The sequence below is a fragment of the Trachypithecus francoisi genome, unplaced genomic scaffold (genome assembly GCF_009764315.1).
Source record: "Trachypithecus francoisi isolate TF-2019V2 unplaced genomic scaffold, Tfra_2.0 Lachesis_group17, whole genome shotgun sequence".
Classification (NCBI taxonomy): Eukaryota; Metazoa; Chordata; class Mammalia; order Primates; family Cercopithecidae; genus Trachypithecus; species Trachypithecus francoisi.
Genome location: NW_022681462.1, coordinates 69,428,367 through 69,455,706, shown reverse-complemented (window position 1 = coordinate 69,455,706; position 27,340 = coordinate 69,428,367). Strand labels below are relative to the sequence as shown.

The following is a 27,340-nucleotide window of genomic DNA, read 5'->3' as shown; positions in this document are numbered from 1 at the left end:
CTGTTATCTTAAAAGCACTTTTGTTACCTTGAAGAGAAGCAAAGCTCCTTGTGCTTCAGATTCCTAAGTATGGGAGAATGTTCTACACTCAATTTCTGTATTCCAGAAAGAGTATCACTGACAGCTACTTTGCAGTTCCCTAGCAGCCTATCTGTAAAGAAAACATGAAACAACTGACCCCATTTAGTCATTTTTTCCCCTCTTCTCAATTCTGTTCAAGACATAGTTGAGACAACCAAATCACTAGGATGTTTGCAAAGTCTCATGTTGGCTACAGTTGCAAATATTTTTATTTGGTGAGAGGCAACACCTTCAGCAGAACAGGGATTTTTAAAAGGCAGCTCATATTCCATAACTCAGTTTGGCAGATTTATTATCAAATATGTAGTAGGATTTGGATACAGAGATGGGATTTCAATATTTTTTTAAAGAAACTCAAAGCTAGTATTATTTCTTTACAGCTCTTAAATCTGATTTTTCTTGTTCTTCTAAAAGCATAAAGATAGCACAGAGAAGAATGTTGCCAAGGCTAAGGAAAGAGGGAGTATTCACAAAGCAAACTTCATTAACAGCAGTCATCCCTAAGTAAACTATCAAAAACATTAGTGACAGCAGCAGTATAGGGCTTACACACCAGTGCATATATCTATCAGCAAAGCCCAACTTACCAACTAGTTTACTCCCAAAGAATTCACTTATTTTGGTGGAGAGAGAGCCTTACAGATAAAAATCATTTCTACAAGTCAAAACTAATTAAAATCTAAATGAAATAAGCCCTGCCAATACCTACAGGTTTATTTCTTAAAATCTTAGGCATTAAAAAGTCTGTAATTCTGAGAATCCACATTCATTTTCAGAGGAGGAAAGAAAGTACACAACTATTACATAAACCAAAATTAAGGCATTTCAATTTTCCACAGAGGTAGGAAAGTATTTATAGGGGAAAAAAAGCTTTGTTTATTGTAAAGTTAGATAAACTTAGGTATTAAATTGGCAATGAGTAAGAAACATACATAGCCCAGTATCGAGCACAGTTCACACAGTTACCCTTGGCATAACTTACTGGGTTCTGTGATAAGGGTCTAAAATATTTCTAGGTTAAAATTTAATTTTTTCTTTATCTTTAGAGGAAATGCTGGTCCACTGCCATCAAAAGGAGGGGAAATAAATGTTAATGTGTGTTTAGTTTCCATCTAAACTTTCTATTAAATAGCTCTAAAATTGTAAACACGTGCCTTATTTATAAAAGGATTTTTTATATTAAAATTTAAAATAAAGTCTTTACAAAAGATCTAAATGGAACTTTCATTTACAAATTTGTTTAAAAGTGTCAGGATTACAAAACTGCTATTACCAACTATTGATATCAGTTATTCTAGGTAGATGACACATATTCTCCCTTCTTTTAAAGATGAAAACAAAATGGCCACATCAGTTTTTCTATTGTAAAAAAGCTGTGAACTTGATAACAATCGTGCTATAGTCTCTTAATACCATGTTTGGTCCTTAAATCTCACTTGCCTATGTATAAAATCTATTATTTTAAAAAGAAAAAAAAACCAGATCCAGTGGGAGAAAGAATGTTTAATAAATGGTATTGAGACAAATAGCTATCTGTTTGGAATAAAAATAAAATTAGATCCTTAAATCTTGTACCATATAGAAAAATACATATTACTGATGGATTCAAGAGTAAAAAATAAAAATGTAAATATCCAAAATTCTACATACAATTTTAGGGGGTACACAGATTCTCTGAAGCCCACCCATAGATCCCAGAGTATTATCTATAAGAGGAACTGTTAATTATAACCTCTATTAAAATCTCAATGCCAAATACTAGCTGTATTTAAGATTTAAGTCACATGCAACAAATGAAAATGAACACATTAACTCATTGTTATAAGTTTATAAAATCTCCAAACTGGACTAGAAACAGAGGCATGTCAATACAAATGGACACTGACTTAAAAAAAATACACCAATTTAAATAAGTTTGAATGCATACTGTACAAGTGTATCCATGTCTGTTAGCCTTTCAGAAATATAAAATCAGTTAAATCTGTAGTACTTAAAATTCAACATATGTAATGTTATTCTCAAACTTGATTAAAATAATAAATACAAGTTATGTTTAATATGAGTAACTGCAACATACTTAAACATCTAAACATATAATAGGAATTCTATATTAAAATGCAATACTTTCACCTGCATTAATCTCTTACACAATGAAAAAATACTTGCAGATAATTAGCATTAAGAATGCAAATATATTTTTACTGTGGAAGAAAAATTACAGTAATAAGGTTAGAAATTCTATATCTGTATAATCTACAATGAAGCTGTAGATAGTCTACATTATGATATTCTATCTTAAAATGAAAACAATTCAATATTTAAGTTTACAACAAATTTACTCAAGGCAAAATATGTTTATTACAGAACAGGATCTTAAAGTAAGCAAGGCAACATGAGATCAACCATTTTAGATTTTTTTAATGAAGTGTAGCTTTGAAATTGTTAATAAAGGTGAACATAAATTCTAACATGCTCTTCTCTTCTTATAAATGGGATGATGTAGAAAAGCAAAGCTTCAATGTATAGGGATTGGAACCATCTGTAAAAAGTAAAAAACAGAGTTAATATTTCACTTCATCAAACTTTCAAGATCACTTTGAAGTACCAGAGTAAATTATTTCACCTTTTTATACTAAATATAAAGAATACGGTGAATATAAAGCAGGAATATGAAGAAGTAAAACTGACCAGACTTGGTGGCTCACCTGAACTCAGGAGTTCGATACTAGCCTGGCTAATAAGGCGAAACCCCTCTCTACTAAAAATACAAAAATTAGCTGGGTGTGGTGGTGTGCGACTGTAGTCCCAGCTACTCCGGAGGCTGAGGCAGAACTGCATGAACCTGGGTTGGGAGGTGGAAGTTGCAGCCAGCCGAGATTATGCCACTGCACTCCAGTCTGGGTGACAGAGCGGGGTGACAGAGTGAGACTCTGTCTCAAAAAAAAAAAAAAAAAGTAAAATTTCTAAGTAGGGTAAGGGGAAGATTTTTATTCATATTTACTGGAAGGTAAGCTCATGAAGGCAGGGACTTTATTGACTGCTACATTTCTATTGTTCTCAACACTGTCCGGCACTCAATTTTTTTTAGTGAACTGATCATTAAAGAATAAACAGTATCGGCCGGGCGTGGTGGCTCACGCCTGGGAGGCCAAGACGGGTGGATCATGAGGTTGGGAAATCAAGACCATCCTGGCTAACATGGTGAAATCCCGTCTCTACAAAAAATACAAAAAAGTTAGCCGGGCATGGTGGCGGGCGCCTGTAGTCCCAGCCACTCAGGAGGCTGAGGCAGGAGAATGGTGTGAACCCGAGAGGCGGAGCTTGCAGTGAGCCGATATCAGGCCTCTGCACTCCAGCCTGCACTCTAGCCTGAGGAACCGAGCGAGACTCCGTCTCAAAAAAACAAAACAAAAAAAAGAATACATAGTATCAGGATTAAGCAGCAAAGTTCACATTGCAAAAATATTGCCAGCAGTTAACTCTCTATAAAGTCAATTCAGGCCCGGCGCGGTGGCTCACTCTTGTAATCCGGGCACTTTGGAAGGCCGAGGTGGGCGGATCACGAGGTCAGGAAATCGAGACCATCCTGGCTAACACGGTGAAACCCTATCTCTACTAAAAATACAAAAAATTAGCCAGTCGTGGTGGCAGGCGCCTATAGTCCCAGCTACTCGGGAGGCTGAGGCAGAAGAATGGCGTGAACCCAGGAGGCGGAGCTTGCAGTGAGCGGAGATCGCCCCACAGCACTCCTGCCTGGGCGACAGAGCGAGACTCCGCCTCAAAAAAAAAAAAAAAAAGTCAATTAAAATTCAAATACAGTTTCGGAAGTAGGACAAAGCTGGAATGTACATGAAGACATCTGTAATCCCAAAAGGTTCCAGGAAATCTAGTATTAAATCTCTCTTCATCAATGGGGCATGTAAGTTTTGAAATTACTGAAAAAAAAAAACTGGGTATACATCACAAAAATATTTCTATTTTGTAAATTTTTCCTTAATTTTTCAGACCAGGGAGAAATAGCTCTTCCTCAACTGCATATATAAGAAATCAAAGCAAAGAACTGGTTTTGCTATCTTAATGTATCACAATTTTAGTATTAAAAGCTGTAGTTCATTAAACAAAAAAAATTCCTGTAAGGGGAAAAGCATATGCATCAACAAGTGTGTACAAGACACTGCAGAGGATAAAAACATACATAATTGTCCCTATCTCCAAATAGTTTACAATTTATATACTATCTCTAATGTATTTCATATAACTTTAAAGCTTTTTAAAACTGTGTCTCAAAGATTAAGCCTGACTCACTACTTAATAACATTTCCCTTTTTCTTTTTTTTAAACTAAAAGTAAAATGAGAAGAAAGTCGACATTGTGGCTTGTGCCTACAATCCCAGCAACTTAGGAGGCTGAGGCCAGAGGATTGCTTGAGGCCAGGAGTTCAAGACCACCAGCCTAGGCAATACAGCAGGACCCCCTCATCTAAAAAATTTTTTTAAATAAATACACATCAATAAGCTGGGCGTGGTGTTGCATGCCTGTAGCCCCAGCTATTTGGGAGGCTGAGGTGGGAGGATCACTTGAGCTCAGGAGAAGTTGAGGCTGCAGTGGGCTGTGATTGCACCACTGCATTCCAAGCTAGGAGATGAGCAAGACCCTCTCTCAAAACAAAACAAAAAAAAATAAAGTGTTTCTTACTTAACTTTTTATTAAGGAATTTTCAAACATACACAAAAATATAGATAGGTTTAATGAATCCCCACATACCTATCACCCAGCTTCAGTAATTTGCAATATTTGGCTGTCTTACTTCATCTACCTACCCTTCACACATAGTTTTGAAAGCCAGAATATTTCAAAGCAAATTTCAGATGTTATTCCACCCATAAATCATTCAGTGGTTTTTTTTCTCTTTTTTAAACCATCATTCATCACCACACCCAATAATGTTCTCCTATTATTTAAATACCCTTTAGATCCAGGATCAAAGTAAATTACACAGCACAAAGTTTCAAAAATTAAACTTGAGTTTTCTCATGCCTGTAATCCCAGCACTTCAGGAGGCCGAGGTGGGCGGATCATGAAGTCCAGGAGTTTGAGACGAGCCTGGCCAACATGGTGAAACCCCGTCTCTACCAAAAATACAAAAATTAGTTGGGTGTGGTGGCAGGTGCCTATAATCCCAGCTACTTGGAAAGCTGAGGCAGGAGAATTGCTTGAACCCGGGAGGCGGAGGTTGCAGTGAGCTGAGATTGTGCCATTGCTTTCCTCTAAAATGATCAACAGGGATTGTGGAAGCTATAGCTTGAAGGTGATTCCAACCTCCTGGTACTCCCACCCCATATAGTCCCCTCCAACACTCACTGTACTATGTTTGGTCTCTGTGATCAAAAAAATTGTAACGTTAAGTTATGGTACGCCATCACTTAATGTTAGGTTATAAAAAACATTGTTGATTTATCTCTTGGATCACTCAGAGAGAAGTCAGCTACCATGAAAAGGCCAATGTGGCTTGACTGAACCTGCACACAACAACACGAGTGTGCCTGGGGGTGGATCTTCGGGCTTCAGTCAAGCCCTGAGATTACTGCAGACTTAGATAACAGTTTGACTGCCAACTTCATGAGAGATCCTAAGCCTGAATCACCCAGCTGAAATGCACCCAAAATACTAACCGTCAGAAACAGTAAGATAATAAATATTTGCTGTTTTAAGATGCTAAATTGTATGGCAATTTGTTATACAGCAATAGATAACTAATACAGGAATTAATATGCCTTTCGTTTTTGTATTTATCTGTATTTTTTAAGAAGCCTATTAAGTGTTATTTTTATATTACCATAAATGTTTCTGTGAAGGTAACTCCCACTAAATAATTATGACACAAATACAGCATTTTACTTACTTGGGACTCTTATCTGATAGTGATTCAGTGCCGTCAGGGCTTCTACTGCATCAGTTTTGCACTCCCATTCTAATAGCCCAGAAAGTGTTTTGGCTGAAGCTAAAACAAAAAAACACAAACTCAGTTATTATTACTTGCTTATCACCAACTTAACCAGAAAACTTTAAAAGAGGGACTGTTCACTTACGTTTTGCATCAAACACTTTATATTTGATGAATGTAAGAACTTCATGGTCATTACACAACTGCCGAAGAAAGTAAAACTTCATTAAAAATATAGCCAAAATAATATCCCACTTTTTTACAGAAAGTAAACTTTATGGCAGAATTTAAGTTTCAATTCTGGAATGAATGGATTAAATCAAGTATGTTTTTTACATACTTTCTCAAGTTGTATGAGAAAATCAATTAAAAACAGTGAAATTCTATAAACTATGTTAAGTAACTTAGCGCCGCACAATAAAATCACAGATTGGTTAACTAAAATACATATTCTCAGAGTTGACCAGGATTTATCTAGTACTTAAGGTAGGGAGTAGAGTTCCAGAAAATCATTTATCTGAAGCATTTCTTACAATTCTTACTTAGCATTTTCTAAGTTAGGGGAAACAATATGGATAAAATTTTGTTGTGGGTGAGATTTAAAGACATGATATGTCTTTAAATAACTTTCTGAATGCAGGAGTAAGACGACCTCATTCTAATTCCAACTCTCAAAAGGACTGAACCACACATCAACAAAGACCAATGAGGAATGGAGGCCAGAAAAGTACAATGGTCAAAGAATAAACTATCCAGTACCAAGTAAATAAAATACTAATAATATCAAAAGCAAAAGAATGAGCAAGACGACTTCCAAATGAAGCTAAAACAGATTTTAAAATAGGAAATGGCAACATTCTATACACATTTGTATTTCAGTGCCTACCTTTGTGAAGGTCTCCTCTGTGACACACAATGGAACATTATAATAATGCAAAACACAGGAGGGTGGCTGGATTATATTCTTAGATGCTTGGCCAGCACTTGTAAAGCGATTATTTTTGCTCATTGCAAAATCTTTGTAGCTACTCGTACCATCCTCCAGCTCAAATATTTGACTTGGAACAACTGAATGTTGTTTAGACACGCTAAAGATTGGAAAGAAAAGACATACAAAAGTACTTTGTTAGATAAAAAGCAGCAAGTAGTTTCAGAATGCTGATACATTTTGCTTGCATAAATCTTAACCAAAAAAGGCATACATAGAGCTATTTAAATAGAGGATTTAGTTTGGGTTATAATCAATCACTCTTGTAGTTTAGACATCAATTAGAAAGAAAATCTATTAAATATATTCTCATATTAGAAAACTTTAACATAAAAACTTACCCATTTTAACATGTTTTATCATCATAAAACTAAAAAACAGGTATAGCTAAGCAAAATCTGGTACGACCCTAATCCTTATCTAAAATAACAATACTGCAGCTGTTGTTTCAGTGCCCTCAGTTACATTAAAATATTCTCAAGTTGACCTTAATGTCTCTAATAAAAAAGGATAAAGATTTTAAAATATTTTTTAAAATTTATCATTTAAGATAGATAATTACCAAACATTAAGTCTTTTCCCAAATAATTTGACATTATTAAGGTGTGTGACAGCTCTTTCTACAGCATACTCATCACCCATTTCTACCAGTGCTGTACCAGGAATGGTCTTCATAAATTTTACCTGTAAACACAAAATCCCAAAAAGGTGACCATTTAATTCCCTTTTACAGTAGCAGAATTTTTAAAAGACAATATGACCTAAGCGGTTAAACTAAAATACAGAAGATCACCTGGATTTTAACTATATTCTGCCATGTTATGAGATACCCTTAACTCTTACCAAAATTCAGTAGTTAAAAAGGAACACTATACTACTATTGTATAGCCCACTGAAGAACAGCATAGGCTTACCCTTACTCTGTTATGTATTAATTATGTGATTTGAGGGCAATATACTTAACTTCTCTGAGCCATGGATTGTTGTTGAAAATGCAGATAATACCATCTGGCAGGACTCATTAATATTTATTCTTTCAACAAATATTTATTAAGTGTCTAATATGTTTTGATAAGCACTGTGGTAGGTACTGGGGATTTAATGGTGAATGTTAACAGACATTATCTTCCTGAACCTTATATGCTAGTAATTAAGTCAGAAATGTAAAAGAAAACAAATAGTAATTACAAACTATGTAGAATTCTATTAATGCAACAAACAAGATGCTATAAAAGAAATAATACAAAATAGCCTTGAGATAGCATGGTCACAGGAAGGCCTGTGCAACGTAGGGGAATACATGTTATTTCAGGACAGTTTGGGCAGAGGCCATACTTACTCTCTTGTACTATTTCCAGTTTTAGAATATAATGCTGTAAGGGTTAGAATGTATAAAGTATGATATCATTCAGCATAGTGCTTAGTCTTGGGAAGTCCCTAAGTAGCTATTAAGTACAGTAGTTCCCCCTTATCTTTGAGGGATACATTCCAAGAACCCCAATGGATGCCTAAAACTGCAGACAATGCCTGGTGCAGTGGCTCACACCTGTAATCCCAGCACTTTGAGAGGCCAAGGTGGGATGCTTGTTTGAGCCTAGGAGCTTGAGACTAGCCTGGGCAACATAGTTGAGACCTCATCTCTACAAAAAAAAAATGCAAAAACCAGCTGGGCATGGCGGCATGCACCTGTGGTCCCAGCTACTCAGGAGGCTGAGGCAGGATTGCTTGTGCCTAAGAGCTACAGGCTGTAGTAACCTATGACTGTGCCACTGCACTCCAGCCGGGGCGATAGAACAAGACCTTGTCTCAAAAGCAAACACACAAAAAAACTGCAGGAAAGGGAAGGGAGGGGGAGGGGAGGGGAGGGGGAGTGGGGAGTGGGGAGGGAAGGGGGAGAGGAGGGGGAGGGGGGAGGGGAGGGGGAGGGGAGTGACAGAGTGAGACTCCCTCTCGAAAAGAAAAAAGAGAAGGGGAGGAGGGGGAGGGGGAGGGGGAGGGGCAGGGGGTTGGGGGAGGGGAGGGGAAGGGGGTGACAGAGTGAGACTGTCTCGAAAAGAAAAAAGAGAAGAGAAAAAAGAAAAGAGAAAAGAAAGGAGGAAAGAAAGGAGGGAGGGAGGGAGGAAGGGAGGGAGGGAGGAAAAGAAAGGAAAGGAAGAGAGACAGATAGAGGTTAGGCATAGTATATACTATATATAAGCATAGCATATATATACTACACTTTTTCCTGTACATACATACCTATGATAAGTTTAATTTATAAATTAGGCACAGTAATAGACCAACAAAATAATAAAATAGAAAAATTATAAATGATCTACTATAATAAAAATTATGTGAACATGCTCTCTCTCTCACAGAATCTTATTTTACTGTAGTCACCTATTGCTGGAGCAGTTAACAGTGAGTAACTGAAATCAAAACTGTGGATAAGGGAGGCCTCCTGTATCAATGGCATAGACGACACCTTGAACGTATTTCCTTCTTATCTATTGACCTCTGAAGAATACTGAGAATGTATTTACACAACAAATGCAACATGGCATCTATTTCCATCACTTCAACTACCCACTTTAATAGGATATACTACACCTGTACTTGAACAAAACTCAGTTGTAACAGGATTTTTCAGCTTTATTTGAAATCTCTTGTCTTCTCATGGGCAAAATTCTCTCCCTTGATGTAATCCAATGATTATCTACAAATCTAATAGTGACTAAATATACACATTAAATATGTGGTTCTTGTATAGGTAAATCTTTAAAAGAAAAAAAAATTAACTATATATGGATCTTTAAAGGATTATGATAGTTTGAGTTCAATGTACCATAGCCTATCATTTCAAACGTTTTAAAAACTTGGGAGTTGTAGAGTAAAAGAGACTAGAATTAGTCAAATAACATACAGAAAATCTAAGTTTCATCAGAAAAAGTAATTTGAGTTTCTAAATCATATGAGACAGTTTATAACACAAAAGACAAAGATCTACTAAGGATGTTGATTAAATTGCCTGATTCTGATTGTCTGCATATGTGAAAAGCACAAAAAGAAAATATAAAGAAAGTTAAAATATACATTAAAGCCCATTTAATCATCAAACATGCAGTTCCCTCCACTTGACTTAACACTTGGGTCTAAGATAAAATGTCTGTGTGAAAATAATACTTCTCCCAATGCTACTAAACCTATCCCATGTATTCTTGGCCAGTTACACAAGCGTAAGTACCCCATATGTTATCCCCCAGACCAAATGTGGAGTTTTCTTTTTTTTCTACTGTGATCAAATGGTTGACAAAATTCTTGTTTCAGAATTTTGAAGAGTTGCTTCCTTTGATCAAGGAGGCTTTAGAATTAATGAACTAAGAACTAAATGTAGCAACTTTCCAAGCCATGTTCCCTTCCCACACAGTGACTCACATGCTGCAAGTACTTATTGTTGCAAAGAACACTGAAATCACTTAAAACAGGAAAAAAACACATTACTACAGTACTAAAACCCAAATTAGCAAGTGTATCAAACAACTGGTAACTTAAGACTACCATTCATTTTCCTAGTTAAATTTTCCATGATTCTTTCAAAAACTATTTATCTCACATTTGTGAGAGATCAATAAATAAAATGTCGCAGATTTGGGGAAAACACAGTTATTTGATAATAAAGTTACAATTATTAAAGACCTCCAAAATATGTAAATTGCTAGACAGAAAGTTTTGGACACATTCTATCAAAGTGGGTCAGTTTCAAATACTGATTGAGCTAAATGCACATGGTTCCTCTGAAGATAATAGAACCCTGGCATTTAGGAGGCAAGTGCATAAATTCTAGAACTCTTCTGACATTCACAACTTCTGGCTAGGCTCTTAAGCTTGTTTTTATATATACCCTCCATGAAAGTAACTGTTCTTTCAACATTTTAAATGCTAGAATCTCTCTGAAATGAGATCACAAAAATATAGACTTCATGCCTCTCATACCATAGTGGTTGATTACTACTGCTTTAGACTTTTTATATTGGTTATTTAAAAAATATTTGTAGTATCAACAACCTATACTTATTACTTACCAACAAAAAACATTTTCCAGAGTTCCTATATAATGGATTTTTAGCTTATGTGGGTCATTACTGAAAGAACTTGGATATTCCTGATACAAAGAGAAGACACGTATTTGCAGCCTTTTCAGAATTACTACTGAATATCCTAGCAAAAGAAACTAATATAAAGAGAAACTTACCTTCTCAATATTTCCATATAAGCAGAATAGGTTGAAGACTCTTGAACAATTCATTTTTAGTTGATGTAATCCACTAACCATTACAACTGAACCAGAGGGATTTCCTCCATGCATGTAAGAGGAAGAAGCCTGCGGTAATGGATAAGCAACAAGCTCAGGTGTATCTCGAGAGCCCATTCTGTAACGACTTGGCAAAGGCAATAATGGACCATGGGATCCTATAAAAATGATCAAAATAAACAAATTAACTAACATATACATATAGTTCTGTTTATAAATACTTTAGGAGATATACTGCACCACACAAAAAATAAACTCTTAATCTTAGCTAGTTTGATGTACAAAGAAAATTTAAATGTATGGATATTTCAGTATAACCCAAGGAAAATTAATAAAATTTGTATTCATTTGCACCAGATACAATATATATTGACCTATACCTGCATACACCAGGCTATGAGTTTATATTTTTAAAAAATGATAGTTTAACAAAAAAGGCAATGGGGTGGGGGTTAAGAAAATGAATGTAAAATTTGGGGCCACTGTATATAAATTATACCTCAAATTTAAAAAATATCACACACCAGGTTCTATTGTGGGGAGAGGGGGGGCAGGGATAGCATTAGGAGATATAGCTAATGTAAATGACGAGTTAATGGGTACAGCACACTAGCATGGCACATGTATACATATGTAACAAACCTGCACATTGTACACATGTACCCTAGAACTTAAAGTATAATAAAATAAATAAATAAAAAATAAAGCTCCTGCCAATGTCTTTTGGAGGAGTAATAATATTACATGACCAGTGAAATCTAGGAAGCTATCTCTATACAGATATAATAAAAAGAACCTCTTCAGTCCCACTGAAAAGTTGTTTCCTTGAATATATTTTACTGTGTACTTTCAGGTGGGTATCTTATCCCCCTAATTCTAATTTAGGGAACTAAAACCCTATATTTAGTTAATAACTCAACTACACACAGGTGTCTTATTACTCTACAACTTCCATTTTTTGAAACAGTATCAAAAACCCAGAAGGAAATAATGCCTGAGTATCTAAAACTATTTCAGCAGAAACACACACACAAATCTGTGTTTCTTACATTGAGAATCCTCATTAAGAATCAACTTGCTAACTTTAGAGTAGCTTTAAACAACTTTATCTGTTTTTCCCATCCATAATAAGAGTAACAAAAAATAAAGCGAGAGTGTAGAATGAAAAGAAATGATGGTGGAGAAACTGACACTCAAAGTAGGCATAGGGCACATTTTACAGCAATAAGGAGACAGAGAAACTCAAAAGCAGCAACTAAGAAGGAGACATGCAGCTCAGAAACAGAAACCCTACACATCTTAGGTGCTCCTAAGTTAATTATAACAGAAGCATCGTCTGGGGTACATGCAAAGGTCCCCCTGATGTGCAAAACCAATCCAAAAATCCAAGTCCTTTCTCCATTTCTCAAGAACGAAAGAGTATGCAATGCCACTGAGTTGCACTTTTCGTAAATAAGACTAAGGGACAACTGTCATCTATCTACTAAGTGAGTTACTAAGAACTACTAAATTTTGGTATTCATAACATACTATTAGAGCTTATGGTGGACTCCAATTTTTGGTATTCTCATAACAGCTGCCATTCATAACAACACAGTAGCACTACCACCAAACACACGCAAACACGGTGTGAATTTCGGCAGTTTTAGGGAGGAATGCTTTATCAATGTATCATCATCAGTGTCTCCTTAAATTGGTCATGGATTTCAACTACTCCTTTTACTGGCAATTGGTAGTTTAACAATACAATCCAAATGAGCGACTGTTTAGTAATTACATATTTTAGCCTCTTAGACTGTTATACACACACCAAGATTCAAATATCAATTATTCTTATTCCTATTGCAAAAGTACATATACATAATATACTGCCTCCCCACCACCTACCATTTGCTTGTACAGTAATGACACTTCACCATCATCACACTGAATTTTCTTTTTCATGGAAGTAAAAAGACACATGGTAGATAGGCAGTGGAAACTTTTACTCTATGTATAGTGGCTAAGGTCCAAAACCTCTGAGTTCTACAGCCCTACATAACAACCAAAATCAGTCCAAAAGAATAATTGATGTTTACAATTACGACTTTGAACCATCATTATTAAATTACCTTATCTATACTACTTAAATTATTACCTATATTGTTTAAGATAAGAAAAATCAGAAGTCTTTTAAAAGTTTTCTATACTAAATTGATAACAGAAAGTCTGGGTGTTCAAAAAACTAATGCTTCAAATATTTAAAAAACTGACGTGGAAAAATAAATGGTATATTAACATCTTGAAGACATTTTTCATCTTTTAAGCTTTAAAATCTTTGGTCAACAAACTATATCCAAAGATGCTACTACAAATTAATATACAAACTCTTCTTGAGCTTATAGCAAATAAATCTATACATCAATTTCTGCCACGGTTCAACTAAGAAAGCTTCTACCAGCTCATATCATTAAGTCTGGGCTTCCCAAATTAAAAGATGTAAAGAATTGTGATGATTCACATAGATTTCATACTGCTATAATAAACCAATGAATAAACTTACTCTGATGGAATCTATGGGTCCTGAACCATAATTAACTCTATTCCCTTATAGGTCATCATATAGGAAAAAGAAAGGTCATCTATAAGGTGATTCCAAAATGCAAGGTAAACCTGTTTTGCTGAACTGCTGATCTGAAGGGATATATTTGTGATTTGCAATATTTGTAAAAAGGCTCAATATCACTAGCACACATCCCCATCTTTGCTTTTTCCCCTATTACTCATCTTACTTCACTTCTCTGCCTCTTTATTCACTCTCTTTCCTCCTATACCCCATTTTGCTTACTTCCCTAGAAAAGTAGAACAAATTAACCTCAGAGTTAAATATCTTAATGGAGACAGGTCAGAATGGATACCCTCCCTAACACAATCCCACAACTCTCAAAAAATTTCACAATAGGCTTTTTAAAAATAAAAAATTTTTGCAGGGTATATAACATTTTGTTTATACTATTTTTCGGTAAAAATTTTATAAAGGAAGGCAGACTTATACTAAGAAAAAATGTGTTTACACACTACTATAGTAGAGTTCCTTGTCCTTCATTTATTCTTTCACAAATGTTTCTAATCCCCTTTGGCAAAATATTTAAACAGGTTTTAGCCTTCAGCTGACTGCCATGACTCTACAACTATACTACAAACTTGTAACGGCAAATTTTTTGTAACCCTCCATTATCAAAGTGCAAAAGACACCCAATGTTTCTTTATTGCAGGATCAGAACTACCCATACAACCATGTTTAATATTTACTGTGTTACAGGAATAAGTCAGAAAAATAATCAAGGTACACATTCACTAAACCAACTGTAGTAAGATTTTCATTCTATACCCCACTTACTGTTTTGACAAAACAGAGATGGTTTCAATCTTTTCTGCCATATAGACTATGGAACCTTGAAGACACACAGACACACACACACTCTCCTAGAGTTCAAAAGAAAAACACTAGAAAATAAGCTAAAACTCACAGCTAAGAATGGTCGTTAAAGTAAATATGTAGGCAATTTGAACCATTTAGGACAACAGGCAATACCAGGTGCTTTTCAGTGACCAATCCCAAGACTACAACATAGCAATTTCTATTTTCTGCCACTTTTAATAGTATTGTGCTTCAACTTTAAAGCACAGAATAGGCAGAGTCAATAACTACCACTAAAAACTAAAGAATACTTTAAAACCATTTACAGCTAGTTAAAAGATCTACTTATAAGAACAACAGTTTGATACCTAATGTTACCTAACTTTTTCCTGGGGCAGATTATTATTCTAGGTTCCATAACCTTGTCAACGTAGCAAACAGTAAAAGCTGAGAAGTTTTAAAAGGGGAATAAATATGAACAAATTTAACTGAAGCCAAAATACCAGCTATAGAACTAAAAGGTGAGTCTAACCAAAAGCATGTTTCCTTTTTGACAAATACCCTATTCTTTCTGCCTTTATTACTCAAAATTCCTCTTTGTTCCTAATTGCTGGAATGAAAGAAAATACACTTACTGAACAATAATTCTTCTTTCTGGTCCTCTTACAAGCCAGAACCCATTAAAAATCAAAACCAAACCAAAATATAATGGCAAAAAAGTATTCAATCCCCAACTAGTAGCTCTCACTTATCTCAATGATTTTTTTTAATAATCAATATCCTAAGAAAACAAATTTTGGACAAGTCCTGGGAGTACATTATAAGGGACTGATCCCATATAAACCGAGGCAGATGCACAGGAAAAATACAGAGACAAGAAATGTGCCATACTTCATCAGAAATGCAGCAAGTCAAACAGTTCATCTATACTACCTTCTTTCTGCCTTGACAACTTACCATAGCCATCATGTCTAAACGAAGAAGGGTGTTCTCCCAAAATGGCTTGTCTCTGGCGACCCTTTCCTCTATCTGACACAAAAGTAGAAACATGATTTTAACAATTTTGACCCAAGTACTTAACAGAGTTCTCAGATGGGAAACACCCATTCAAAACATCCAATACAACAATTCATAAAAGAAATATGATTCCTGGTTAACTTTAAACATCCATTCATATCCAATTTAAATACAACACCAAGAGTGTAAAAAATTAATTCTATCTAACAAATTCCACTTAACTTGAATATATCTTTTTGGCAAATGCCAAATACAATCACACTTTCAAATTTAAGGAAGAATGGATACTTTTCAGAAAGTGAATGTACACAATGCTAGAGGTTTGACACTGTACAGAAGTTTTTACCAATACATGTCTTTAAAACAAGCTTTAAGTGCAGTACTTTTGAAAGACAGTACCTGAATCATACTATTAGCTTCAACAGCAACACATTTTCAAAGTGGGCTTCTTTCAAGAAGTTTCAGCATAAGCCAACAACAACCTGTATTACATGGTTTCACAATCAGTAAACACAGAGTATTTTACATGTATATGCACATATTTACAAACATCTGACTTGAGAGCTGAAAATGTTCACATCACTGGCTCATATTATATCATGAATAGGTCATTGTCTATTGACCTTAACACCAGGTAGGACTATGAGCAACCCCCAAACTTTAAAGATGCCAAGATAAAGCTAACCAAGGGGGCTACATTATTGGATGAGAATACTACAATACTCTAAAGGATAATTTTTATTCTAGCTACATTTTCAGAAAAAGCATGCCAATTTTCACAAATCTAATTAGAGACATCAACAAAAAAATTACAAGTTTCTAAAATAGCACCTCCCATGTTGGTTAGTAAATTTTAAAAATCATTGTACAATACTTTTAGAAAGTTTGCTGATGAAATTACAGTGCCCAATAAGATTTTTAAAAATATGAATCTTAAGACTCTGGTCATTCTAATCCTTGAAAATTCAGAGAGGCTTTACCTATATCCTTAGTCACTTAAACAAATGAGGTTTATGGGAGATGAGAAATACTTTAATTTTCACTTCAGTCTAGAGAAGTAGAGTTTTAATCATGTATTCCAAGTTATTGTAGCACTGAAATGGACTGACACCATCTAGTTTAACTTTTATTCAATGTAAAAATTCTTTTTACATCATCTCTGTCAGTTGGGACCATTTAGCTTCTGCTTACCCAAAACCAATAAGAAGATTTCCAGATAGCCCCAAACTGTGAGAAAATTAATTTTTATATTGTATAGAAATTGATCCCCTACCCATATTCTACCCCATTTGGGGCCTTACTTTTGGACAATTAAGTCATTGTCCAAAACTTCTTCTAAATGCTCGAGAAGTTATTATGACTGTCCCCCGACTCCATTTCCCCAAAGTCATTTCTTCTTCAATCTTAACATTCACAGTTCCTTCTACTACATGGCTTCTAACATCTCTCATCATGCAAGTCTCACTCCTTTTGAGCCAATCTAGCCTACTAATCCATTCTGTTAATGTTCCTCTGCTTAAGCATTTGCCATCAAACACTAAATACAATTCCTTATCTGACCTAGGAATCTTAAAACCACAACCATAATGTCTTCATGACTCAGTTTTACTGATACAGTTAACAGTGTGCCATAAAGGAAAGAGAACTGGGTAAGGAATCAGATGATTCCAATTTAAACCACTAGTTTGCTGTATAGTCACAGAAACAATTTTCATTCATAAATGAAGGGGTTAGATTATCTTCCAAGGTATCTTTCAGCCAAATATTCTCATTAGTAATTCACTTCACTTGAAGTATTCACTACCTAATAGGTCATGTAAAACAGAAGTGAGCAGAAAGCTGAACACTAAATATAACAGTTTCTAAACAGTGGTAAGCTTTCCTAGAGACATCTGATCTGATGGAAGCTGTGGACCTTCTCCCCAAAAAGATGCACCTATCTACAGGTTTTAAGATTTCTGGAGGGGTTCCCTGGCATCCTGGTTAGGGATTCTTTACACTAAAACGTAACTCAAGCTGAAAAGGGCTTTGAAAAAAGTGAAGTTATGTTTTTAAAATAGCTTTTTTTTTTTTTTGGTAAAAAAAGTTTATGAAGGTCTTTATTTGGGGATAGCAACCTAACAGTTTCAATAGCTATCAACTTGAGTGTAAGCTAAGAGCTCTACAGAAACAAAAACATAAACTGTTATGGTCTTGCAAGACAAATATCTGTAAGGAATTAGAAAACAAAAAAATTTCCTTGAAACCATAAACTAAAACTCTTTTACTTGCTTTAATTATAATTCACTATTCACTGATCTACCTTACACATTTCCAAACTTATCTGACCAACCAGAATTATATGAAGAACTAACCTCAGCTGGCTTTGTGTAAATTCAGACCTTTCAAAAGAATAAATGTAAACACTATTAAAATAAGCTTATCTATACCTGTTTAAAGAGACCCTGAGAAAACCGCAACCAAAACTATTTCAAATGATTTTTTTTTTAAAAAAACCAAAACCGAGTGGTCAAAACCTGTAAATTGACAGAAGTGAGAGATTCCTCATCAACCACTTGTCCTGTTGTTTGAGTGCTAAGGATTTGCTTTCTAATACTGACATCAACTGCACCAACCCTAGCTAGGCCAAGCAGATTTCCATAAGTAGTGAAAAACATGGGGTCTAGCCAAAGCTGCATTACAAAACAAATCTATTTGCAATTTCATGCATGAGGCAAGATCATTTCCTGGGAATTGAGAGTTAAAGGAGCCAATCATGTAGAAGTCCTAAATATGCAAACATGCAAAAGATCAATCATCACATTGTCTTTTTCTTGTTGCTAGAGTACATGCACTATAGAGTACCCACTGCCCAAGATATATTGTATGCCATAAAATTTTTTTCTAGTCACTGACTTTTACAGACATACTTATCTTGAGTTTTTCCAACCTGTGGTTCAAACACTGATATTGTAGTTAAGATGTAGCCAATACTGCAGCCCCCTTGTTTTTACAAGATCCACATTTTAATTTGTATATTCCAGAATTGCTACACAGTTAGTTGAACAATTTTATCAGTCAAATTTATGCTCATGAAATCTAGCACTTATAGGTGAAGATGCATCTCAAATGAAATGCTCTTATTTTCAGATTTATCAAGTTTAAATATATTCTACCTTGAACAGACATGTTACTTTCACCTACATTTGAAATGTCAAAATTTCTAGTTACACAAATTGACACAGTGATAACCTTAAATTGTTACAAAAAGTGACAACTTATAAACAGCCACTTTACAAAAATCAAACCACACAGAAGAACATCTTTCACATATAATGCACCTTTTCATTATGTTAGAATTTCTGTTCAGTGTCCACAATTGAGAAAAAAACAAAAAAATTAAAAAGTAAACAAGTGCAGCAATTGTGCACCTTTCTAATCCTTTTATTTTTACTATCTGTGTGGATTGGTTGAGCGTTACCAATTCCCAAGACCTGTTAATAAACTGGTCCTCATTATTTGCCAATTAACAATTTGAATCTAAGCTGCAAACAGTTACAGTAATGGGCATTAAGATTTACAACATTGCAGATGAAGTCTAGTTTCCGTTAGTGGAAAGTCTTAATTTCTACAACTGAAACCTTAAGGGAAATCAGACCAATATATACATACAACTTGAATAAATGGGCACAGTCTATCATGGTGTTCATCCCATGCAATTCTGAAGTACTGTTAAGTGTCCTCCTTTAAAAACTTGGGGTGATGGTGCATGCAGTATGCAGTCAAGGTGAATTGCGAGTCTGAGTTTTTCAGAGGGCTTTTTGCTGATGCCGATGTTGTGCATGATGAAGTGTAGAGTCAGCCTGCTGGAGTCCTCTATCCTTCTTAATGCCTCGTCCAGCTTGGGGGAAAGTCCTTTCCATAGAGAAGCAGTGTGCAAGTTTGCAGTTTGTAAGGAATATTCTGAATCAGTTTCCTCTCCTCCAAAGAGAGAGAGCTGCTTGGAGAAATGGAAGTCCTTGAACTGCGGGCGTGCCTGAATGTGTGGGCTCCTTGTTGAACTAAATATAAATAGCTCAGTACATACCAGTAGGGGGCACTAATGTTCAAGGTTATTTTCCAGCATTACATGGCCTTTTGCAACAAAAGCATTCATCAACAAGGTTTTCATTTGAACTAGCTCATCTCAGGAAAAAAAGAATCTAACTGCATGTAAATATTTGTCAGCAGATTAAGTACATTCTAAAATGCATGAAATACCTACCTCGTCTTCCCAAATATGGTTTAGTGTAGTCCCAACTGTCATTGTCATTCCTAATAACATTTAGACGAGTTGGCTGTTAAGATTGAAAATAATGTAAGTTCAAACTGTATATCCAAAGCATAAATATTTCTTTGGTAGGGTGTTGAAAAAAATATTTACCCGTGCATATTCAATTTTTAGTGTGCAACATCCAGCATATATATCAGCTCCATTGAGTGCTGCTTTAGCTTTCTGGGCACAAAGGACTGATTCAAACATAAGCTCTATTAAGGAAATTTGCTTTAAGGTATCTGATACTTAATCATTATTCACTCCCAAAGGACAGGATTGAAAATAATCAGAAATAGTTCTTTTATTTCTGGAAATGTTTTACCTATTTCAGGATGAATTTTAACAGAATTGTCTGTTTTGTTTTGTTTTTGAGACGGAGTCTTGCTCTGTCGCCAGGCTGGAATGCAGTGGCGCAATCTGGGCTCACTGCAACCTCCACCTCCCAGGTTCAAGCAATTCTCCTGCCTCAGCCTCCCGAGTAGCTGGGACTACAGGTGTGCGCCACCACACCCAGCTGATTTTTTATTTTTTTTAGCAGACACAGGGTTTCACCATGTTGGCCAGGATGGTCTCGATCTCTTGACTTCGTGATCCACCCACCTTGGCCTCTCAAAGTGCTGGGATCACAGACGTGAGCCACTGCGCCTGGCCAGGAGAATTTATTTTTAAGATCAAGGGTGGCTGGGCACAGTGGCTCATACCTGTAATCCCAGCACTTTGGGAGGCTGAGGCAGCTCAGGAGTTCGAGACCAGCCTGGCCAACATGGTGAAGCCCCGTCTCTACTAAAAATACAAAACTTAGCCAGGTGTGGTGGCGGGTGCCTGTCATTCCAGCTACTCGGGAGGCTGAGACAGGAGAATCACTTAACCACCCTGGGCAACAAAAAGCGAAACTCTGTCTTAAAAAAAAATAATAATCAAGGGTACCAAAGAAAACAATACAACCAAACTATCTACCTTAATTCTTTTAGGTCATCATTAGTACTTTATAAATTGGAAAGCAGAGGAGATAATGGAGCATGGTCCCATTCCCTAGCAAAGGACAACTTGCAACCTTGAAACAGAAAAGATTTTACTCTTTAAGAAGAACATTACAAAGAGCCAAAATAATACAAAACAAAATACATGATTTTTATATATATCTGAGAAGGCAGAGTTTTATAATACTTTATCTAAAATTTTATCAGTGTTTTAAAAAAATTACTTAAGCCCATAATTTTAAAAAAATAAAATCACAAAGGTATATAAGGCCAAAAAACAAAAAAACAAAAGTGCCTTGCCAGAAGTAAGCACTATTAAAGAGTCTGCTGTATATCCCTACCTTTTTCTATGCATACACATGCACACGTAGGTTGGGGTTTTCTCTTATTATTTTTCAAGATGGGTCCAGCTTGGGGGAAAGAGTATTATCTATACTATTTTGTAAAACTTGCTCTTTTTACTCAACGTATGACAAATTTAACATAAAGAAGTTCTTACATAAAACATTACCATTTTAAAGGTTCAATAAAAAAAGGTAAGATTTTACTGACTCTAAAGTTTTGGTACTTCCAAACTATTTTATTTTATTTTATTTTATTTTATTTATTTATTTTTTTTGAGACGGAGTCTCGCTCTGTCGCCCAGGCTGGAGTGCAGTGGCCAGATCTCAGCTCACTGCAAGCTCCGCCCCCAGGTTTACGCCATTCTTCTGCCTCAGCCTCCCGAGTAGCTGGGACTACAGGCGCCCGCCACCTCGCCCGGCTAGTTTTTTGTATTTTTTAGTAGAGACAGGGTTTCACCGTATTAGCCAGGATGGTCTCGATCTCCTGACCTCGTGATCCGCCCGTCTCGGCCTCCCAAAGTGCTGGGATTACAGGCTTGAGCCATCGCGCCCGGCCTTCCAAACTATTTTAAAGAGAGAGTCAGAAAAGTTCACTTGGGATAAATTCCAAAATAGTACAAGTGTACATATCTTCAAATAGTGTTATTTAACAGCTTAAAGAGGAAGCACTAGATTCCTTTCTGGTAGCAAGTCATTCTTATAAATAGTAAAATTCCCTATGAGTACTGCAGTTTCATTTTTTAAATCTAAGTCACGTAGATTTTTGTGAGAGGAGAAAGTAAACTTTCTTTCTTTCTAGAAAGAAAGTCTAGAAATGCTTAAGCCAGAAAAAATAAGATCCACATGAATTACACATCAATAAAAATTTACAAATAAAGGATATTCAACCATTGCTTGTATCCCATTTCTTTTGAATATAACAATACGCTGCACTTTGCCAACAGGGTTGCAGACAGTATATAAAACATCCTATGAAGGAAAAGAACAAGATTTCTTCACACTTTACATTTGGAAAAACATTAATGCTATACTTCGTTTTACCTAAAAACCATCAACTGTCAAGATGTCATTTCTACTGATTAATAAAATTAGATTTTTAAATTATTACTTTTTTTTTGAGACAGGGTCTCACACTGTTGCCCAGGCTAGAGCGCAGTGGCATGATCACAGTTCCCTACAGCCCTGACTTCCCAGGCTGAAACGATCCTCCCACCTCAGCGTCCCGAGTAGCTTGAGACTTCAAGGCATGCACCACCACACAAGGTTAATTTTTCATTTTTTGTAGAGACAGAGTCTCACTATGTTGCCCAGGCTGCCTCAAACTCCTGAGCTCAAGGAATCCTACTACCTCAGTCTCCCAAAATACTAGGATTACAGGCATGAACCACCATACTGGCCTAAAATTATTACACTTTAATAAATCTTAAGTTATTTCTTCACCTACCCAATACACCCACATTAAAGAAGTTCCAGTGGAACATTTGAAAAGCACTGTCACCTATTTCATCTCCTAAATGAATCCTCAATTGTTATTTTCTTAATAGGTGACTAAAATAACTTCTGATGATATAAAATAAACCAAAACTATAATCAATGAGTATTTTTTCCAAATATGACTCTGAAATGTTTAATATTATAATCACTTGCATTATAGTAATAAATATGTATTAAGAGCTAATATTGGAACAACTCTGGTACTCATTTTTCAAGGGATAATGGCTATAAAGAAAAGACCCAAGGAAGACCAAACAGATGTCACTAAACAAGACGCCTGAGTCATCTAAGATTCTAAATACCTACTTAGGAGTAATTATTCAACTAACACGAAATTTCTTGAGCACCTATAATTTACAGTTGCATTGTTACACACCAGAGATATAACAAAAACCAGAGTACCTACACTGTATTACTTATATGTTTTCCCAACACTGAATATTATAAATATATTAATACTATAGATTTATAAGTCTATATTTAAGATACAAAATGTCTAAGTAAATCTAAAGAATATCTTATGCTTTAAGTTTACGTCCCAATATCATATGCCCAGACTACATATGATACCAACTGAAGTTTCGCTTACTATGATGTTCTTCTATTCATTACAAAAATCAAGTGTCTGTGTTACTAGCTTATCACCAGTAACACTTTTCAAAAGAGTAAAGAAGCAGGGAATTTAAAGTAAATCAAAGACAGATTTTTAACAAGCTGTTGCAAAATAGTTCAAAATGATATGTGCATCTTACCGTAACATGGGATTCTGTCATTACCTAGTAGATGTTCTTATACATATGCTGGCATATGTGTGACAGAGATTTTTTGAACCATTTCAAACAAGTCTCTATAATTCCTTATTATCAAAACCAACACTGGTACTGATTATACATTAAAAATTTCAATGTGCCTATTTAATTATGACAACTGTGCTTATCTTTTTAACTACAGTGCTCAGCATTTTTTCTTTGTTCATTAAACTTGATAGTCAAGATTAATTTTCAAAATTAAAAAAGCTGTTTTCTAGTATCTAGATGGTAATGGAAAAACTACAGATCAGTCACTCTGGACACAAATTGCAAAATCACTTTTAATTTCATTTGTCATACTGAAACACATACCACTGTAATTGGATAAAGCGGATTCTGAATTGAGAGCAGAAGAACTTTGTTGCCTCCTGATGGATCATCAGTATTTCCTGGCCTAGTGATCCTTTTGCTTGTAGAATAGTTGAAAAAAGCCTGTTGACCAGCAATGTACACGGGTTCATCTGCAGCAAATGTCACACATTCTTTGGCACTATCTATGTTTTCAAATTCCACTAGAGCCTGCCGTTTAAATGGCATCATCATCACATAGCTGAAAAGGGAGATAAGGAGGAAACACAAAAACACAGGAAGTTCCATTAACATTATTTGTTCTCAATTAGGTAAAAGCAGACTTTAATAAAAATGTGTCAAATCCCACAGATTAGTACTCTTCACTACCTGTTTTCAATGGAAGTCAACTTTTTTTTTTTTTTTTTTGAGATAGAGTCTCTCTCTGTCACCCAGGCTGGAATGCAGTGGCGCGATCTGGGCTCACTGCAAGCTCCGCCTCCCAGGTTCACAACATTCTATTGCCTCAGCCTCCTTAGTAGCTGGGACTACAGATGCCCGCTACCATGCCCAGCTAATTTTTTATATTTTCTGTAGAGATAGGGTTTCACTATGTTAGCAAGGATGGTCTCGATCTCCTGACCTCATGATCCGCCCACCTCAGCCTCCCAAAGTGCTGGGATGACAGGCATAAGGCAAATCAACTCTTAAATCATCCAAAGAATTGTGGTACACCAGGTAGATGTACACATATGAAAGCTTATCTCCCAGTGATTAAGTTTATCTACCTCATGATCTCCTCAAAAACAATTACCTGTTATTAGTTACTAACAAGACAACCCAGTTTATTCTTTGGGGTGCTACTCCGAAGCAGTATTAGAAAATTTCAAAGACACAGAAACCAACGGAGACTAAACTCAACAGAAGGTTGGCAGGGAGAATCCCTACTTAACAGCAGAAACTACTAACCTCTCTTGAATCTTCTTGAATAAACATCCACACTAACAGCTAAGAACTGACTTTACTTTTAAAACAGATATAAACGGAAGCAACTATAGACTGACCAAAGTTCCAAAGTTCATACAAATAATCCCCTCCGAAACATTTTTACCATCCATGAAAAATTAACCATCCATGAAAAATATTCATTAGAATATGGCAATCATGATTGTCTATGAGCAGGAAGGTAAGATGTTTACTTTTCATAGTATACTCTTTACTAGAGAGACAAAGCAGCCAAAAAACCCCAAAATACAACACATTAAGTAATTCTTTTTGGAGGAGATACATTTTAAAACAGGAAATGAAGAATAAAGAAGTAAAGGAAGGGTGGAAGGCAGACACAGCACATGGATCACAATGGGGGAAACATGTCCTCTATTCACAGGAACAAGAACCTTAAAAATGCTTTAAAATACAATTAAGTGGTTTTAGTAACAGCAGAAGGTCAAAGAAATGTCGGGTCCAGTACTCAGTGACATCACTGTTTCTCAATCAGGCATCCAGGACCTACTGCTACACTGTGGAAACTGACAAATGGTACGGTATTAATAAGAAACAGATCACCTTACAGCCTGGCAAATTATTATTATAATAAATGTCAGCCTCTTCATTGATAAAACTTGGAGAATTGTCAAGATTAGAGTTACTACATACAAACTGCTAAGCAGATTGCCTTGCACATTGTACACCCTCAATAAAAGGTAACTATTACTGTATTATATTTTTTTAATCTTTCCTCATTCATCTTTATGTCCTCAGAAGCTAGAAACAGAGGCTGGCACATATTTGTTAATCTAGGGGGCTTGTTAGTTTCCCCCCCCATATCATTCAAACTTAAAGAAGTACAAAAACAAGGTGTTGGATTTAAGTATTTACCAACTAAAAGTGCAAGATATAAATCCCAGGAGACATTCCTTTTAGAAACACAGACGCTTCACTGAAGTTCTAAAGTCTTGCACATGGAAAACAGAAAACCCTGGTATCAGGTCTATGCTAAAGAAATTCAAGAAGAAAAAATCGTCTTTCACAAAATAAAAAAGTTAGTTATTAATATCTAAATGTATTACTAAATTTATGTCATTATGCTAATAATGCCATATGAAAACAGAAAATTATAAAGGTACTGATATGGTTTGGCTCTGTGTCCCCATCCAAACCTCGTATTGAATTGTCATCACCAGTGTAGGAGGTGGGGCCTAGTGGGAGGTGACTGGATCATGGGGGTGGTTTCTAATAGCTTAGCACTATCCCCCTAGTGCTGTATCCTGACACAAGATCTGGTTGTTTGACAGTGTGTGACACCTCCCCCTTTGTGTGCGCGCTCTCTCTCCCTCTCTCTTTTTTTCTCTCTCTCTCCTGCTGGCTATATAAAGACGTGCCTACTTCCCCTTCACCTTTTGCCATGATTCTAAGTTTTCTGAGGCCACTCCAGAAGCAGAAGACTGTATATCCTGCAGAACCATGAGCCGATTAAATGTCTTTTCTTTATAAATTACCCACTCTGAAGTACATCTTTATAGCAGTATAGCAATGTAACAACAGACTAATACAGGTACAGAAGTAAATTATTTATTGGCCTGTTAGAGACTTAGAATATATTTTAAATATTCTTTTGATTGTAATTCATACAGTATAGAAAAATAACAAGTTAACAAATACAAACAATTTTATCCTGACACAACACAACCATTCTTAGTATCTTGTTATATTTTCTTCTGAGCTTCTTTCCTATGCATCTAGTTTCTAGATATAAGCATACTATATATTGAACTTGGTAATTCACCATTTTAATATAAACAGTTTCTATACTGTTTATAATCCCACACCTTCCATTAAATAAAGGGAAAGGTCCCAAATTGTAACATTTTGAAGCAAAATTTCTACTGGAGTCTGTTCAAGGTTCTTTCAGCCTTAATAGCAGCCACCTCTTATGCAAGTTCATTTCATACAACTGAAACTCCTATTATACTTATTTATGCCAATTAAGCTCTTAATTACACACTAATTTGTTCCAATTATTTCACAGACTTTTCTAAACACATAACTACCAATCTTGAGGGCATATGACGCAAATTAACTGAATGACATTCACATACAGAAGACTTTAGCGGAGACTAAGTATCAAACAACCTAGAGGCTAAAAATGCAAAGGCCACCCAGGAGTAATTCAAATTACTAACTTAAAATAGTTCTTTCTTTAATCCCTAACCTTCAGGTCATGGTACTAATTAACATCAAAATAGTTACTGCTTCCCAAAGTTTCCATTTGTATTTGCTCATCAACTTGTTTTCTGACATCTGCCTAAGAAAATAAATTTTAAAGCCCTAAATATACAAGAATAGAAGAAAAATAAACCACAGACACCCACCTCTTTATAATTCCACAGGACAACGTGCCACTTATATAA

General features: G+C 35.6%; 1 protein-coding gene across 11 annotated transcripts in view; it reads right to left on the bottom strand.

Annotated features, from left to right (window-relative positions):
- Window positions 1-1,889: 1,889 nt before the first annotated feature.
- Window positions 1,890-27,340, bottom strand: part of HNRNPLL (heterogeneous nuclear ribonucleoprotein L like) — a 39,541-nt gene continuing 14,090 nt past the window's right edge. For 7 of the 11 annotated variants that reach the window (XM_033175974.1, XM_033175985.1, XM_033175984.1 and 4 more), the window contains 11 exons: window positions 23,955-24,192; window positions 22,223-22,308; window positions 20,124-20,220; window positions 19,965-20,037; window positions 15,662-15,733; window positions 11,245-11,462; window positions 7,576-7,697; window positions 6,912-7,113; window positions 6,171-6,228; window positions 5,984-6,082; window positions 1,890-2,620 (listed from right to left, as the gene is read on the bottom strand). In XM_033175974.1, coding sequence (XP_033031865.1) covers window positions 2,565-2,620; window positions 5,984-6,082; window positions 6,171-6,228; window positions 6,912-7,113; window positions 7,576-7,697; window positions 11,245-11,462; window positions 15,662-15,733; window positions 19,965-20,037; window positions 20,124-20,220; window positions 22,223-22,308; window positions 23,955-24,192 — 1,321 coding nt within the window. In that variant the 3' untranslated portion in view covers window positions 1,890-2,564. The remainder of the gene's footprint in view (window positions 2,621-5,983; window positions 6,083-6,170; window positions 6,229-6,911; window positions 7,114-7,575; window positions 7,698-11,244; window positions 11,463-15,661; window positions 15,734-19,964; window positions 20,038-20,123; window positions 20,221-22,222; window positions 22,309-23,954; window positions 24,193-27,340) is intronic. The other 4 variants (XM_033175978.1, XM_033175986.1, XM_033175979.1 and 1 more) reach the window with 3 other exon arrangements.